Source organism: Protobothrops mucrosquamatus, unplaced genomic scaffold, assembly GCF_001527695.2.
Source record: "Protobothrops mucrosquamatus isolate PMUCROS unplaced genomic scaffold, P.Mucros_1.0 scaffold3037, whole genome shotgun sequence".
NCBI classification, from domain to species: domain Eukaryota; kingdom Metazoa; phylum Chordata; class Lepidosauria; order Squamata; family Viperidae; genus Protobothrops; species Protobothrops mucrosquamatus.
In genome coordinates this window covers 230286-244201 of record NW_015389051.1, presented here as the reverse complement: position 1 = coordinate 244201, position 13916 = coordinate 230286, and the positions used below count along the sequence as shown (strand labels likewise).

At 40.2% G+C, this 13916-nt stretch overlaps 2 protein-coding genes across 2 annotated transcripts in view; one reads left to right on the top strand and one right to left on the bottom strand.

Annotated features, from left to right (window-relative positions):
• DDX58 (DExD/H-box helicase 58) overlaps positions 1-12189 on the top strand; it is a 34343-nt gene extending 22154 nt beyond the window's left edge. Inside the window, exons 11-18 of the mRNA XM_015826288.1 lie at positions 1298-1455; positions 2403-2538; positions 3655-3803; positions 4696-4786; positions 5414-5584; positions 9055-9206; positions 9489-9635; positions 11639-12189. Coding sequence (XP_015681774.1) covers positions 1298-1455; positions 2403-2538; positions 3655-3803; positions 4696-4786; positions 5414-5584; positions 9055-9206; positions 9489-9635; positions 11639-11932 — 1298 coding nt within the window. The 3' untranslated portion in view covers positions 11933-12189. The remainder of the gene's footprint in view (positions 1-1297; positions 1456-2402; positions 2539-3654; positions 3804-4695; positions 4787-5413; positions 5585-9054; positions 9207-9488; positions 9636-11638) is intronic.
• Positions 12190-12795: 606 nt separating this feature from the next.
• ACO1 (aconitase 1) overlaps positions 12796-13916 on the bottom strand; it is a 39656-nt gene continuing 38535 nt past the window's right edge. The window contains exon 20 of the mRNA XM_015826287.1: positions 12796-13481. Within this exon, the coding sequence (XP_015681773.1) occupies positions 13368-13481 (114 nt within the window). The 3' untranslated portion in view covers positions 12796-13367. The remainder of the gene's footprint in view (positions 13482-13916) is intronic.

The following is a 13916-nucleotide window of genomic DNA, read 5'->3' as shown; positions in this document are numbered from 1 at the left end:
ATCTATTTTATCTATCATATCTATATCATCTATCGTATCTATATCTGTACCTTATCTATCTATCTATCTATCTATCTATCTATCTATCTATCTATCTATCTATCTATCTATCTATCTATCTATCTATCTATCTATCTATCTATCTGCTCTCTCTCTCTCTCTCTCTCTCATCTCTGTGTTATCTCTCTATCTCTTAATCTATCATGTTTATATTTCCATCCAATTTAGACTATCATACACTGTGGACAATGCAGTCTTTATTTTACTTATTTATGTGATTTATGTGGCCACCCTCTGACACAGGTAATTCCAAGAGGCATACAAGAATTACAAACACACAACTACAACTCTTGCTACCCAAAGATGAACAATTCCATTCACCAAAAAGCCACACTGATCACAGCAGTTCTCACCTAACCTCACCCAGACGCCTAAGAAAACAACCAGGTCTTTGGTGGGGGCCATCTGAATCTCTGGCAGATGCTGTTCTCCAGTGAGCAGCAGACAAGATTTTCTCAAGACAGTGTAAGATGGTAGACAGTACACAACAGAACAGTACATAATGGAATATAATCCAGTGGAGTGGAAATAAATGAGTAATAATGGAAAGGAATATGTGGTAGGGCAAAGCAAATGCAAAGCAATTCACAGTATCAGATAACAACACAGAGCAATATATATTAATATTACAAACCACAAAATACCGTACAACCACATGAAAGAATACAGAACAACGCATTATAAAACAAGCTCAAAATGACACTATGGTATAAGATCTCCATACCGCGCAATGCTCTATGTGCAATCTAATGTATACAGCATTTAATTATTTCTGTAAAAAATGCGCGTAGGTGGCAAAGGAGGATAAAAGAACCATTATCAGTTTAAAGAAAAAAAAAGAAAAAAATCAAGATTCCCCAATAAAAAAATCGCATAAATCAACATCAGAGTGCCATTAACAGTCATGTCTTCACTGCCTTGTCAAAGGCCAGCACGCAATGATACAGACCATATGTTCTAGCCCAGGGGTAGGCAACCTTGGTTCTTTTATGACTCGTGGACTTCAGCTCCCAGAATTCCTGAGCCAGCCAAGCTGGCTCAGGAATTCTGGGAGTTGAAGTCCACGAATCATAAAAGAGCCAAGGTTGCCTACCCCTGTTCTAGTCTGACAGAACAATACAATACATAGTGCTATATGTTACAATACATCTTGAATTATGACGTGAATAAAGAGATCTCTCTGCTCTTCATTGTAGGCCTTCAATACATTTTTTAAAAACCTTTCCTTTTTCATTAGATAACATGTCTGTGATGAAGAATCGGTGTTACGGGACCCAGAAATACGAGCAGTGGATAGTCGATGTGCAGAAGAAAGCTGTGGTGTTACAGTTGCCAAATAAGGAAGAAGAAAGCCGAGTCTGCAGGGCTCTTTTTATTTGCACGCAGCACCTCCGGGTGGGTAACTTCCTTCTTTAGAGCCCTGGTGGTACAGTGGTTAGAGTGCAGTACTGCAGGCTAATTCTGCTGATTGCCGATTGCCAGCAGTTCGATTCTCACCAGCTCAAGGTTGACTCAGCCTTCCAACCTTCCGAGGTGGGTAAAATGAGGACCCAGATTGTTGGGGGCCATATGCTGGCTCTGTAAACTGCTTACAGAGGGCTGTAAAGCACCATGAAGCAGTATATAAGTCTTAAGTGCTACATTGCTATTCTTCTCGGGAAGCAACCATTTCTCTTGCCTTGTTGCTCTATCGCCCTTGTGCTGTGTTTCTCCTGTCCTGTTCCTTAATGTTTGGCATTACTGTAGTCAACGGAGTATTAGAGTATCTTGGTTTGTAATGAGCATCAGATGACAGTACATGTAACTCATCCTGTTCAAAATGACCGTGTTGCATTCTGAATTGTTTTGCTTACTGTCAGGTAGGGGTTTTTTTTTTCCAGTTGCATCTAAAAATGCTTAAAAAAAAAAAAAACTTTGCTGAAAACTTGCAATTCCAGTCTAGTGAATTGGAAGGGTCTCTCACTTGAAATGCTGCCTTTGGAGTTCAAATCAATTGCTTTATGTTTAAAGGAGGCCGTTTGATCTTTCCGGATGTGCCTCAAATGTGAATGATTATTGAAGCAAGTCGTTTGAATTCAGAATGATTCAAGTTTGAAATATCACATCACTACGGGGAGTCCTCGGGTTACAATGGCAATTGGGAACAGGTCGTAAATTGTAACCTGACTGTGTTGCTTAGTTATTTCCAGTAGTCCCTATTGCTACCATTAAAGGAAGACCACCTGTGATTGTAAGGGTTTTCCCCTCCCCTTCCCCTCCTGAGTGTTGCATGCTTGCTGCCATGCTTTCAGAATGACATTTTTATGGGATAAAAATAAGGTAAATAATATTTTTTATCACAGAAATACAATGATGCCTTAATCATCAATGAAGACGCCCGAACCAAAGATGCTTTGATTTATCTGAAGGATTATTTTGAGGATGCCAAAAATGGCGACTTTGATAACATTGAACAGCATCTGGCTTCAAATTTCGAAGGTGCTTTAAATATATATATAATGTCCCTACATTCATGTTGCTTTGATGAGCCAAACATATTTCTATGCCAACAGAGAAACTTGACTTTTAAAGTAGATTAGAAGCAATACACAATAGATAACATAACTGTCTTGTCTTCCAGTAATACTTCATTCCTTTCTCATCTGTCTGTCTACTATTTATATCTTATCTTATCTCTCTCTCTCTCCCTCTCTTATATATATATATAATTTCTGTCTCTCTCTCATCCATTTATCCATCTATCATCATCTATCTCATCTCTCTATTATCTGTCTGTCTGTCTCTCTCTCTCTCTGTCTCTGTCTGTCTCTCTCACACACACATATCTATCTATCTATCTATCTATCTATCTATCTATCTATCTATCTATCTATCNATCCATCCATCCATCCATCCATCCATCCATCCATCCATCCATCCATCCATCCATCCATCTATCTAATTTTATCATTTTCAGGTCAAGGTTCATATGATTGATTGCTGATATATTACCAGCTAGTTCCCTGTATGATAAAAAACTAGCATGATATGGGAAAAACTACTTTTAAAAATCATATTATTAAGTGGGTATTAAGTGATTATACTTGAGAATTAGGTCAAAACATAGAACAGGCCAGTGCTAAGGAACCGGGTGGGGGAGGGAGGGAGAGAGAAATAGACAGCGAGAAAGAAGCATGTGAATAAAAGAGATACTCTATAACAAGACAACTGATAAAAGTTTATCATAAACTAGTTCCAAGAATTAAAAAAAAACAACTGATCCATACTGCCTTGGATGGAAGATGAAATGCAAAATTATTGTAGTTGATTTTTGACTCTTTTAGAAATGCAGCTATCTACCTGTATCAGGGGTAGGCAACCTTGGCTCTTTTATGACTTGTGGACTTCAACTCCCAGAATTCCTCAGCCAGCCATGCTGGCTCAGGAATTCTGGGAGTTGAAGTTCACAAGTCATAAAAGAGCCAAAGTTGCCTACCCCGACCTATATATAAACAATAAAATGTTAATTATTTATCTGTATGGTGTTAGGTTATAGTTTTGTAGGAAAAGTGTCCCTTATCCATCCTTAGATAATTGCATTTTTCTTTCTCCCAGTTAATTTGCCAGAACTCACGGCTGCTTCCGAGGATGAATCCAATGAAAACCCTAAACTGGAAGATATTACAGAGATTCTGGGAGAGATATATCATGTCAACCCTGAGACACGTACCATTCTCTTCGTGAAGACAAGAGCACTGCTGGCAGTAAGAAACTCTTCCAATATGGAGGGAGTGGGATTCTCCCCCCCCCCCGTTTTCTGCTATGTGTGGCTTAACATTTAAGATCAGCTTATCTATGCTTTGATATGGATGGGAAATTTCCTCTGGCGTGGGACCCCAATGCACTCTTCTAACCAGCTGGTGAGCTGCTGAAGGCCTTCTGCTCACCTGGTAGCTGTCATGGTTCCGACAGATGAAATTCTTCGAGGCATTGTTTACCTTAAAGAATCTTTATTCAAGTAGCATAGCATCCCCATGTACATAGGCCAAGCCACAATCTGAATTCCCCTCCCCTGAGCACATAGTATCAAAGCACAATTCCCTCCTCTAATTAACAGTCATAAATCACATTCTCCAATTAGTTTGAAATGCCGGCTTTCCCTCCAGTTCTTCAACCCGCCATTCCTTATCATCTCTTATTTCAAAAAACCTTAGTTCTCACCCTTATACAGTATTGTTATGTCTAACTAAACTCCCATGCACATTCCTCCCCCTCCCCCCTCAGTATCATCTAATTCTAACTCTAAGAGTAAAACATAAAGTAAAGGAAAATGGCTGCATCTCCATATGTTGTCAAAGCAAGAACATCCGACGTTAGTAGCGTTGACATCAGCATCATAAGAAAGAGTAGGGTCAATTTTGGCATCCCCCTCTTCTTGTTACCGGTTGTCCTCAGGTTAGGACAGAAATTGGGAACGGAATTTCCAGTGTTAAGCAGTGTGCTTGTTGTTATTATTAAAATGTAATACCGTAGAGATATTTCCAAAAGTTCTGTGATTATGTACAAAGGGGCAGGTCTTTATATGCACAACCACGCCAGCCCAATCTGCCGAATGAAACTTCGATCCCTATTAATTATCACAACTGAATTTTACAGGCATTGAAGAATTGGATAGAAGAAACACCTGAACTTAAGCATCTGAAGCCACAGGCACTGATGGGACGTGGGAAAAGAAACCATTGCACAGGTGAGGAAACTCGGATGGACTGTATAGGTTAGGGATGGGTGGTGAACAGATAATCCTCAACATATGACCACAATTGGCTAATCCAGGTGGTTGCTAAGTGAGTCGTGTCTCATTTTACAACTCTTTTTGACATGGCTGATCAGCGAATCATAGCAGTCGTGAAGCGAAACCAGCTTCTCCAGTGATTTGGCTTGTCAGAAGCCAGCTGGGACAGTCCCAAATAGTCATCCCATGATCCTGGACACTGTAACCATCATAAATGCATGCTGGTTGTCAAGCCTCTGAATTTTGCTCATCTGATTGTGGGGATGCTGGGAGAGTTGTAAGTGCAAGGACCACAGTCCTAAGTCATTCTTCTCAGTTCTGTGGTAACTTCCGATGGTCACCAAACAAATGGGGATGAGTTGAGGATTAACTCCTGTCCTACGCCAGGCTTTCAAGTATCACTCTGCAACTTAAATAAGAACTTGACACCTGTCCATGCGTTGTATTTTATGGTGCTGAGACTATCGGCAAGGTTAGGTTCTTTTGGCATGGTGTATTTTTTTTTCTTGAGCACCCTCTGCAAACCTGTGATAAAGAGCAATATTTGTGTGATTGGATACTCTGGTTTCTCACCTCTCTTAGGCATGAGCCTCCCAAATCAAAAAGGGACTTTGGATGCCTTCCAAACCAATGGGGACAGCAAGCTTCTAATAGCAACTTCAGTTGCTGACGAAGGGATTGATATTGCTGAGTGCAACCTGATCCTGCTTTATGAATATATAGGCAATGTCATCAAAATGATACAAGTCAGAGGTAGGTTGGCAAAAGTATTCTGTGAGACCTGAATGTAGAGGTTTTAATTATATTAACTGAAAGGTCACGCTTGTCCACCCTAGTGCGAAATACCGTCAGATACACAGTGATTCAGCAAGCCATACTTTATTTGGGTCTATTATGCAAACACAAGGTGCTTTTGATATTGAAGATATTATGTAATGCTTGGAACCATTGTTGGACTTCTCCAATCCAACTACGGTTAATGAGCATAAGTGAGAGCACCATCATCATCATTAAGCAATGTCATAAAGCAAAAAATCATGACTCTGCTAATTTTCAGCAGCAGTTTGGGCAAATCTGGTTTCAGTCGTTCGGCATGATGTTATCTGACTGTGATTTTTGGTATGAAGCCAATTCACTCTCCTGTGACACACCTTAGGAAGCGAACAAGCATGTCTTACAACAGAGCTGGTACCGTACATTGGCAGCTAAACTACAGCTCTACAGTAGCATTGTGATCTCCTGCCCAATGTAACCATACCATACATTGTTAATAATAATAATACTATGATTTACGATTTCTTGCCAGCTTCCCCATTGACTTTGCTTGTTGAGAGTAGGCAGCAAATGTTGCAAATGGTGATAATAGGATTGTAGGATCCGGTGGCTGCCAGAATTGCACGCTGGTTGCCAAGTGCCCTTGTCACAATCACATGACCGTTGAAATGCTGCAAGGGTTGCAACTTTGAAGACATGTCGTAAATCTCCCAGGTTAGCGTTGTTGTAACTTTGAACAGTCACTGAATGTGTAATTGCTAATCAAGCACTAACTGTATTCCTTGTTTGGGGGCCAGCATTTAAAAACCACCTGGATATTTTTCAGTTAATGTTCAGGCCTACGCATGGAACTGTAACAGTTTTGACCAATTTGGCTGATAACCTTCATAAGGATTTGCAGTGAGTGAGTGAGTGATGGTGCACCTTTTGTTCCTTTTAAATCCTTTCAGCAATTTTCTTTTTAAAAAACAAAACAAAACAAGTTTTATTGGTTTTTTAACGTTTACATCAAAGTGCTTGAGAAACACCGTGGTGATGGCGTAATCAAATCATCCAAAGACAAAGTCATATATATATAAATAAAGGGTATGGCTAACTGATGAGAGCAGAACAAGCTCGAAATGGCCATCTTAGTCTCCCAATTTAATTCTTTAACTCTTTGTCAGAAAAAGAAATTTGGATTTAAAATGTTTCGCAGTTGCGACTTGAGCCTGCTTAACGCCCCTAGTTGGGGGGCTGCAAGGTAAAAGATATTGTAAAAAGTAAAACTGCAGTATACATTACACCTATATAGATACAAATCCTGTTTTTAAGCTTTACTGATTTAGAATTATCATAATCCGATTTAATCTTGAATAAACATATTATTAGCACTTCGGGTACCCCTTCTAAAATACACATAATATTCCAACAATAACATTCTAATATTTCCAGATATATTCTATTTCGTAGTCTAATAAGTCATTGATTAGTACCAATTTTTCTCTTATCACAAATCTCTCTTATTTCTTCTTCCACTACAAAATAGTTATCCTAGTTAAGATAAAAAAAATATTACTCTACTCTATTTTGTATATATAATCTATCAGTCAATCTATTTCTATAACAAAACAAGAAAAAAAAATCATTTCAGTCCCATTAGGTAAGATTCAAATCTCATCCAAATAATTATCACATCTAAAACAAACCTATTGTTACACAAATATATCACCTTGCTAACTTCACACATAGCAATTTTCAATGCCATCAACCACAGCGTCTTTGTGTACTTCCTACAAGGTTTGGGGGTGGCTGTTTTAAATAGCTCTGCTCTTTCATGAGTGGATGTACTGTAAGGTTTGTCCTTCTCCCCATCCCATCTCCCACTTTTCAATCGCTTTATCAAGTGAATAATATTCAGTTGTACGTCTCCATCCTGGGCTGGGCTAAACTTGCTATAAGGGTCAATGGGTTCAGTGAGAAGAAATAAATTGAAACACATTAAGATAGAAGTCTAAAAGCCACTTGGTCCTCATCTGCTTTGGTTGTCATTCTGGATAGAGTAACACTTTTTGTAAAGCAGATCTGCAAGCTGAGGATCCTCCTCGACGTTGTAATCATTGTTGGTAGATAGATAGAGGCCATGACTAGAAGGGTCTCTTGTAATGCCAGTTATAGTTTCATTTGAAGAAAGTGGTCTTGGCAACAATTATTCATGACTTGATCGTGGAGAGAGAAAGGGATTATAAGAGAGTAATTTGGCACACCAAAGGGAATACTGTACACTGGACTGTTTGTTTAGCATGCTTGTGGTTGCCAGAACTGGCACCCTTCTTTCATTATACTTACTCTTGTAATCCTTCTTCTCCAATGAATGTAAGCATGAACACTAATTCCCTTCTTGATAATTATCCCAGGCTGAGGTGAGCATTGAAAAGGGCAGGGGAGTGGAGAAAAGGGGAAAGCTGAAGTAAAATGGTTAGAGAGGTAAATAAAACCTGAAGGTGTGAGATGGAGTAAGTCTTTGCAATTTCAAGCCAGAAAGCACAATAGTGGTCATGTGTTTTCCCAGCTAGTGTCTGCTTTCCTTAGCAATGGAATTGCTAGTTCCTATTATGGTCACTAAAAGAAGACTACCTCTAATGCAGGGCTTTTCAACCAGTGGTATGGGTACCACCTGTGGTACATTGGCATCTTGCAGGTGGTATGCGACCATCCTAGAAAAGTGGTAGCGGGGGAGGGGAATGAGCTGAACCGGTGGCAGCACCGCACAAGCCTGAGCGAGAGATGGCTGGAGCTACAGGGCTTCAGGGCTCAGCAGAAGCGCCAGGATCAGTGCCGCTTTCCAGCTGATCGGCGCTTCTTCGGGGCTGTCAGCGCTCAGTGGAAGCGCCAGGATCAGCGCCAGGCTCCAGCTGGAGCTCAGCACTGATCCTGGTGCTTCTGCTGAGACCAGAAGAAGCGCCGATCAGCTGGAATGTTGCAGCATCTCCAGGCTCTTGTGATTTACATTCAGATGCTTGGCAACTGATTCATATTTATGACGGTCACAGTGTCCCAGGGTCATGTGAAGTGACCAAAACCTGCTGCAACCACCCAGCAGACGGGGGGAATAAAAACCAAACAACCCCCCACCCCACCCCCACTGCCAATCCTCAACAGAAATTCTCACAACAATGAAAACCTCAGACAGGAGGAAGAGTGTCACCGGGTGGGCAGGCAGGTGTCTTGCTCGGCTGTGGCTTGGGGGGCATTTTTTTCAGTGCCATTGTAACTTCGAACAGTCACTAAGCGAACTGTTGTAAGTCGAGGACTACCTGTACTTTATCACTTTTTTCCTTTTTGTGGGGGGGTCATCAAGTTTTTGACACCTTGCTAGGCGACTGGTGGTACTCGGATATTGCCATATCCTAAAAGTGGTACAATGGGTGAAAAGGTTGAAAAGCCCTGCTCTAATGTGCCATCTCCAGGTCGTGGAAGAGCAAAAGACAGCAAGTGCATTCTTGTGACGAGCAAAAAAGAACAGGAGGAGAAGGAGAGGTACAATTTAGAAAAGGAGCTAATGATGAACAGAGCTATTGAAGAGGTACAGAGCTGGGATGAAAAGATCTTTGCACAGAAGGTGAGCAGTTTTTCAATGAGGGCTTTCTAATGTCCCATTCAGCCTGGGCGGCGGGGGGGGGGGGGAAATAACCTGCATTTTAAAATGAGCAAAAGCCTGTTCAAATGTACAACGGCCAAAGCTGCTGTTTTCCAATTTTGCTTACTGCCAAGGTTTGGTTGTCAATATTTCATTTTCAGGATGGGTCGTGGTGGTGGAGGTTGGTTCAAGACAACATTCCTGGGCTCTTGAGAGTAGTTGGTGCCTTGTGACTTGAATTCCATCTTTCTCTCTTCACCCCAGATAAACGTGTTTCAAAAGCAGCTAATAAAAATGCTAGATTCCAAGAAAAAAACGACAGAATCAAAACCCTGGAAAAACAATAGAGTTCTCTTGTGTGGCAAATGCAAGAAGCTGGCCTGCAGTACGGAATATCTCCGGGTGATTGAGGTAACTTCCTGTTGCTGTCTTAGCTTCACAGTGCCTTTTTTTGGGGGGGGGGGGGGGGGGGATACGTGTTGGTGGGTACAGACCGGTTCCGCTCCAGTTCAGTTCTGAACAAGGCCTGATTCAGTCAGTCCAAATCTGTGCTTTGGAGTTTCAAGATTTGAATCAATAAAAAGATTTATCCGTAGACTATAAATCAGGAAAGAAATATGCCTGCATCTGCTTAATTTTTTGGCAGAATAAAATGAACACCACAGTGATCGAGTCTTTAGAGAAGTGGGTTTTTTTTTTAATTTCTTTTCTCTCCGGACCCCTTCCCGCTTTTAAAAAATTATGGACCCCCCCCCAAAAAACCTCCCTTTTGTTTGTATGGGTTATATTTATTGATATTTATCGTATTGAAAATTAAAACTGACCCATTTGTTGCCACTTCCGTTTCTCAACAATTGTTTGATGGGATTTTAATATTACATTTATTTTTCAACAGGCTGGCAAATAATTTTGATTTTGCAGACTCCTGAGAGGTTCTTCAGGGACTGCCAGGGCTCCTCAGACTATATTTTAAGAAATGCAGCTTCAGAGGAGACTGATGCAAAGTTTCAGCTGGAAAGTGTTAAGGCTTTCATTGCTATATACAGTATTTTTAATAGTTCCTCTGCGCGTTCTCTATAATAAGAGGTGTCAGGATTAGGGTGCAGGAAGCACAGCAAATAAAAGGCATCTGTTTGATTTTAAACTTCAAATTTACCCAAGAATTAAATTAAAAAAAAAAAGATTATTAAATTAAACCTTTCAATTGAACAATTCCTTTAAAGCTTTGCACAGCTGAGTATACAGCTCCGTGAGTTTTGGGTACATTTGCACTAAAAGAAGTGAAGAAAATAAATATTAGCTTTGGCCTGTCCAATTGTTAAGGGTAAATTTTAGCACTTTGTACTTCTGTTCACTGTAAGAACATTCCGGGAGAGGCCTAGCCTTTGGGTTGCACATATAGAGGTGGAGTGTGGTAAACGGAGCGCTAACTTTCTAGTCCCTTTGAAGTGGTCAGATTCATGGCAAGATCAAGGGTAAAATTGTGCCTACATTAAATGCGTATAGACAGGTGCATTTTTCAGTTGAATTGTGAATGCACAATAGAGAGGATACATTTTGAAGGCTTCCACCATTCCACCAAAAAAGTAGCCAGTCTCCGAACCCCACCCCACCCCAAATTTTAAATGTTTCACACATTGATTCCACATATATTGTGGCTTTTGTGATGTAGGCAGTAAACAGGAAGGGTGGTCAAAGGCTTGATTTAAGGCAGGGGTAGTAACGAGTCATAAAAGAGCCAAGGTTGACTACCCCTGATTTAAGGCCTCAAAAGCCATGTCATCTCCATGCGAGTTCATAATCCAACAAATTCCATAAAACTCAAAAAGACCAGAAACAATAGCACTTGTGGCCTTGCCCCCAACTGGGATAAATTGCATTGCAGATTTCTGGACAATCCCATCCTTCTTCCAAACTTATTTCAATGAGCAGGACTGCCAGCTATAAGGGCTAAGGGTGAATTCTTTTTTTTTTTTTAAACTTGACTTTATTTTAAAAAAGGTTAAAAAGGCAAACCAGATGGGCTCAAAGGAGTCACGCACGTATTTTTTTTTCTGTGTCAATTTTACATAAAGATACCTTTCTGAATTCCTACTACAAGGTGAAGTTTGGAATTTATCCAGTCCTAAATAAAAGCCAAGCTAGCTGAATGCGTCCCATCATAAGAAAGCCTTTCTTTATATTTTTAGTTGATGGCTTTGCCATATCAGAATTAAAAGTTGGAAGCAGAAACGTAGAGGATAAATGGAGTTCCTTTGACTGCTGTGGTTGAGGAAATTGATAACTGAAAGTGCACTTAATCTGCCCAGAGGTTATGATGTTAAGTTGACCAGAAAAAGCATGTAGCCTTATATTTCTAATTCAATTACGAAGTGATTCAGATAATGAATGTAACTGTGCTGTGTTCATTTCAGGACTCGCACCATACTGTTTTGGGCGAGAAATTTAAAACACGGTATATCACAGAACCTCATAAGAAGGCATGCAACTACGGGAATTTTGACAAAAAATTCAAGATGTATTGCACCAGCTGCCATCACGACTGGGGAATCGTTGTGAAGTACAAGACCTTTGACAACATGCCCATCATCAAAATTGAGAGCTTTTCCGTGCAGGATGTTGTTAGCAACGAGCAGATTTATTTCTCAAAATGGAAGGATGTTGATTTTGCAATGAAAGACTTCGATATTGAAGAAATGTCTGAGTGAAGTGCTGCCTATTCAAACTTCTGTTTATAATCTTGCACGATCTAGTTAATTCTGCTTTTAAAGTCAAATTGGTAACCGGGGTACCATTAACTTTCCAGTTATACTCCGGTCTAAATTTAAACTCCAAGGTAGCTTTGACATCTGTCTGACTCTTAGCATGCTTCCATTAATCAATGTTTCTTCAAAAAAAAAAAAAAAAACTGATCTGTTGCCAGCGCTGTCTTTTGATTATGCAATTTAATAATAAAAGTATATATTTGAAACTTTAAAGAGTCATTGGTCATTTGTGGAGGCTGGGAGTAAGGGGTAGTTTTTAAATTATAGCCGTACTTGGCTATTTAAAAAAAAGTCAGAGACATATAGCTGAAAATATTCTAATAAGTTTAAAGTGAGGTTGAATCAGAATGATCACTAATAGTGATATTTAAGAAAGCCAAGTTTTCATCCTTCAGATTTTAAGACTAAAGCAGGGGTAGGCAACCTTTGCTCTTTTATGACTCGTGGACTTCAACTCCCAGAATTCCTCAGCCAGCATAGCTGGCTCAGGAATTCTGGGAGTTGAAGTCCACGAGTCATAAAAGAGCCAAGGTTGCCTACCCCTGGACTAAAGGTACTATATCAATTAGAATCTATTGTTAGGATCCCATTGCTGTTGCAACGTTTTATTGCTCAGAACCTCAAAGCATGTTCCTTCCTGATAAAGCAAAGATTTATCCTTTATCTCGAACCGGTTTCCGAAAAACAAAGTAAAAATCCACAAAAGGTTCTACCTGGTTTTTGAAAAGGGGTTTGTTACAAATAGCTTTAATCCTGCGGTCCCAGGAACGAAGGCACACAAGAAGGAATGCACACACGCCAAAGAATAAAGAGCCGAGTCATTTAATCGTTTTAGCAGTATTAAAAATTTCAAGGAGGGATTTTGATTAGCGCTTTTAATGCAACAGTGCTGGGTTAGTAACTTCTTAGGCAGATAGGAAAAGGAAACTGGTACGGTTAAATGCTGTAATAAAACGTTGAAAAGGATCTAGCCTCCACGTACATGGGTGATAAAACGTTTTTGTTCCACCTACAAGTCCAAAATAGACTGATGAGATGCAGTGCCGTAGAAAGGATAAGTTCAAATATACACGTAAATCAGGCTAGTGGCCAAAAGGTTAAGGTGGACAGTGTAAAAACATACCCTTTACCAGCCCTTGCTTCAATTCTGCTGAGACCACATCCCCCAGGAGCCACAGCCAGCCCTGAAAGTCTGGACACTGTAGTCCTAATACACTTGGAAGGCACTACGCTGGGGAAAAACCGCACATAATTCCCTCGTTACTGTATATTTTGGTTTTGGTTTTTTTTCTTCATAATTATAGCATTTATAATTACTGAGCCTTTGTCCTCTGAAAAAGGTGGGCTTTCTGGCTATGAGCAGTGCTTCGTTTGGGGGTTAAGATGCCATTTTGCGAATCATATAGTTCAAGATGCCACCATTATGAAAGTAGGTGAGCTCCACGTCGGTGTCAAACCTCATGACGGCTTGAAAGGTTTTTCCTGTGTCCAACTGTGGAGAGAACACAAGAGGACAAGGAGGATTATTGTTATTGTTTATTATATTGTCATTGTATGTGTGTACATAGTATACATATACAACGAAATTTACTTGACACCCAAAAACCAAGTCCCACACACATAATCCCCAAACACACTCCCCCCCCACCACAATCCCCATCCCTAAAACCACCCAACATCCACACAACAGACCAAGTAATGCTGTCCAACAGTTCACTGATGGTGGCCCTTTAGTTCGTTGTTGAGTGCAATTACAGCTCTGGGATAAAAACTATTCAGAAAACGTGTGGTCCGAGTTTTAATTATTCTGTATCTTCTGCCAGAAGGCAACAGTCCAAAAAGATTGTAAGCAGGATGGGAAGAGTCTCTGAGAATGTTATGCAACTTCCTCAAACAACGAGATTCGAAGATGTTATCCAGGGCTGGT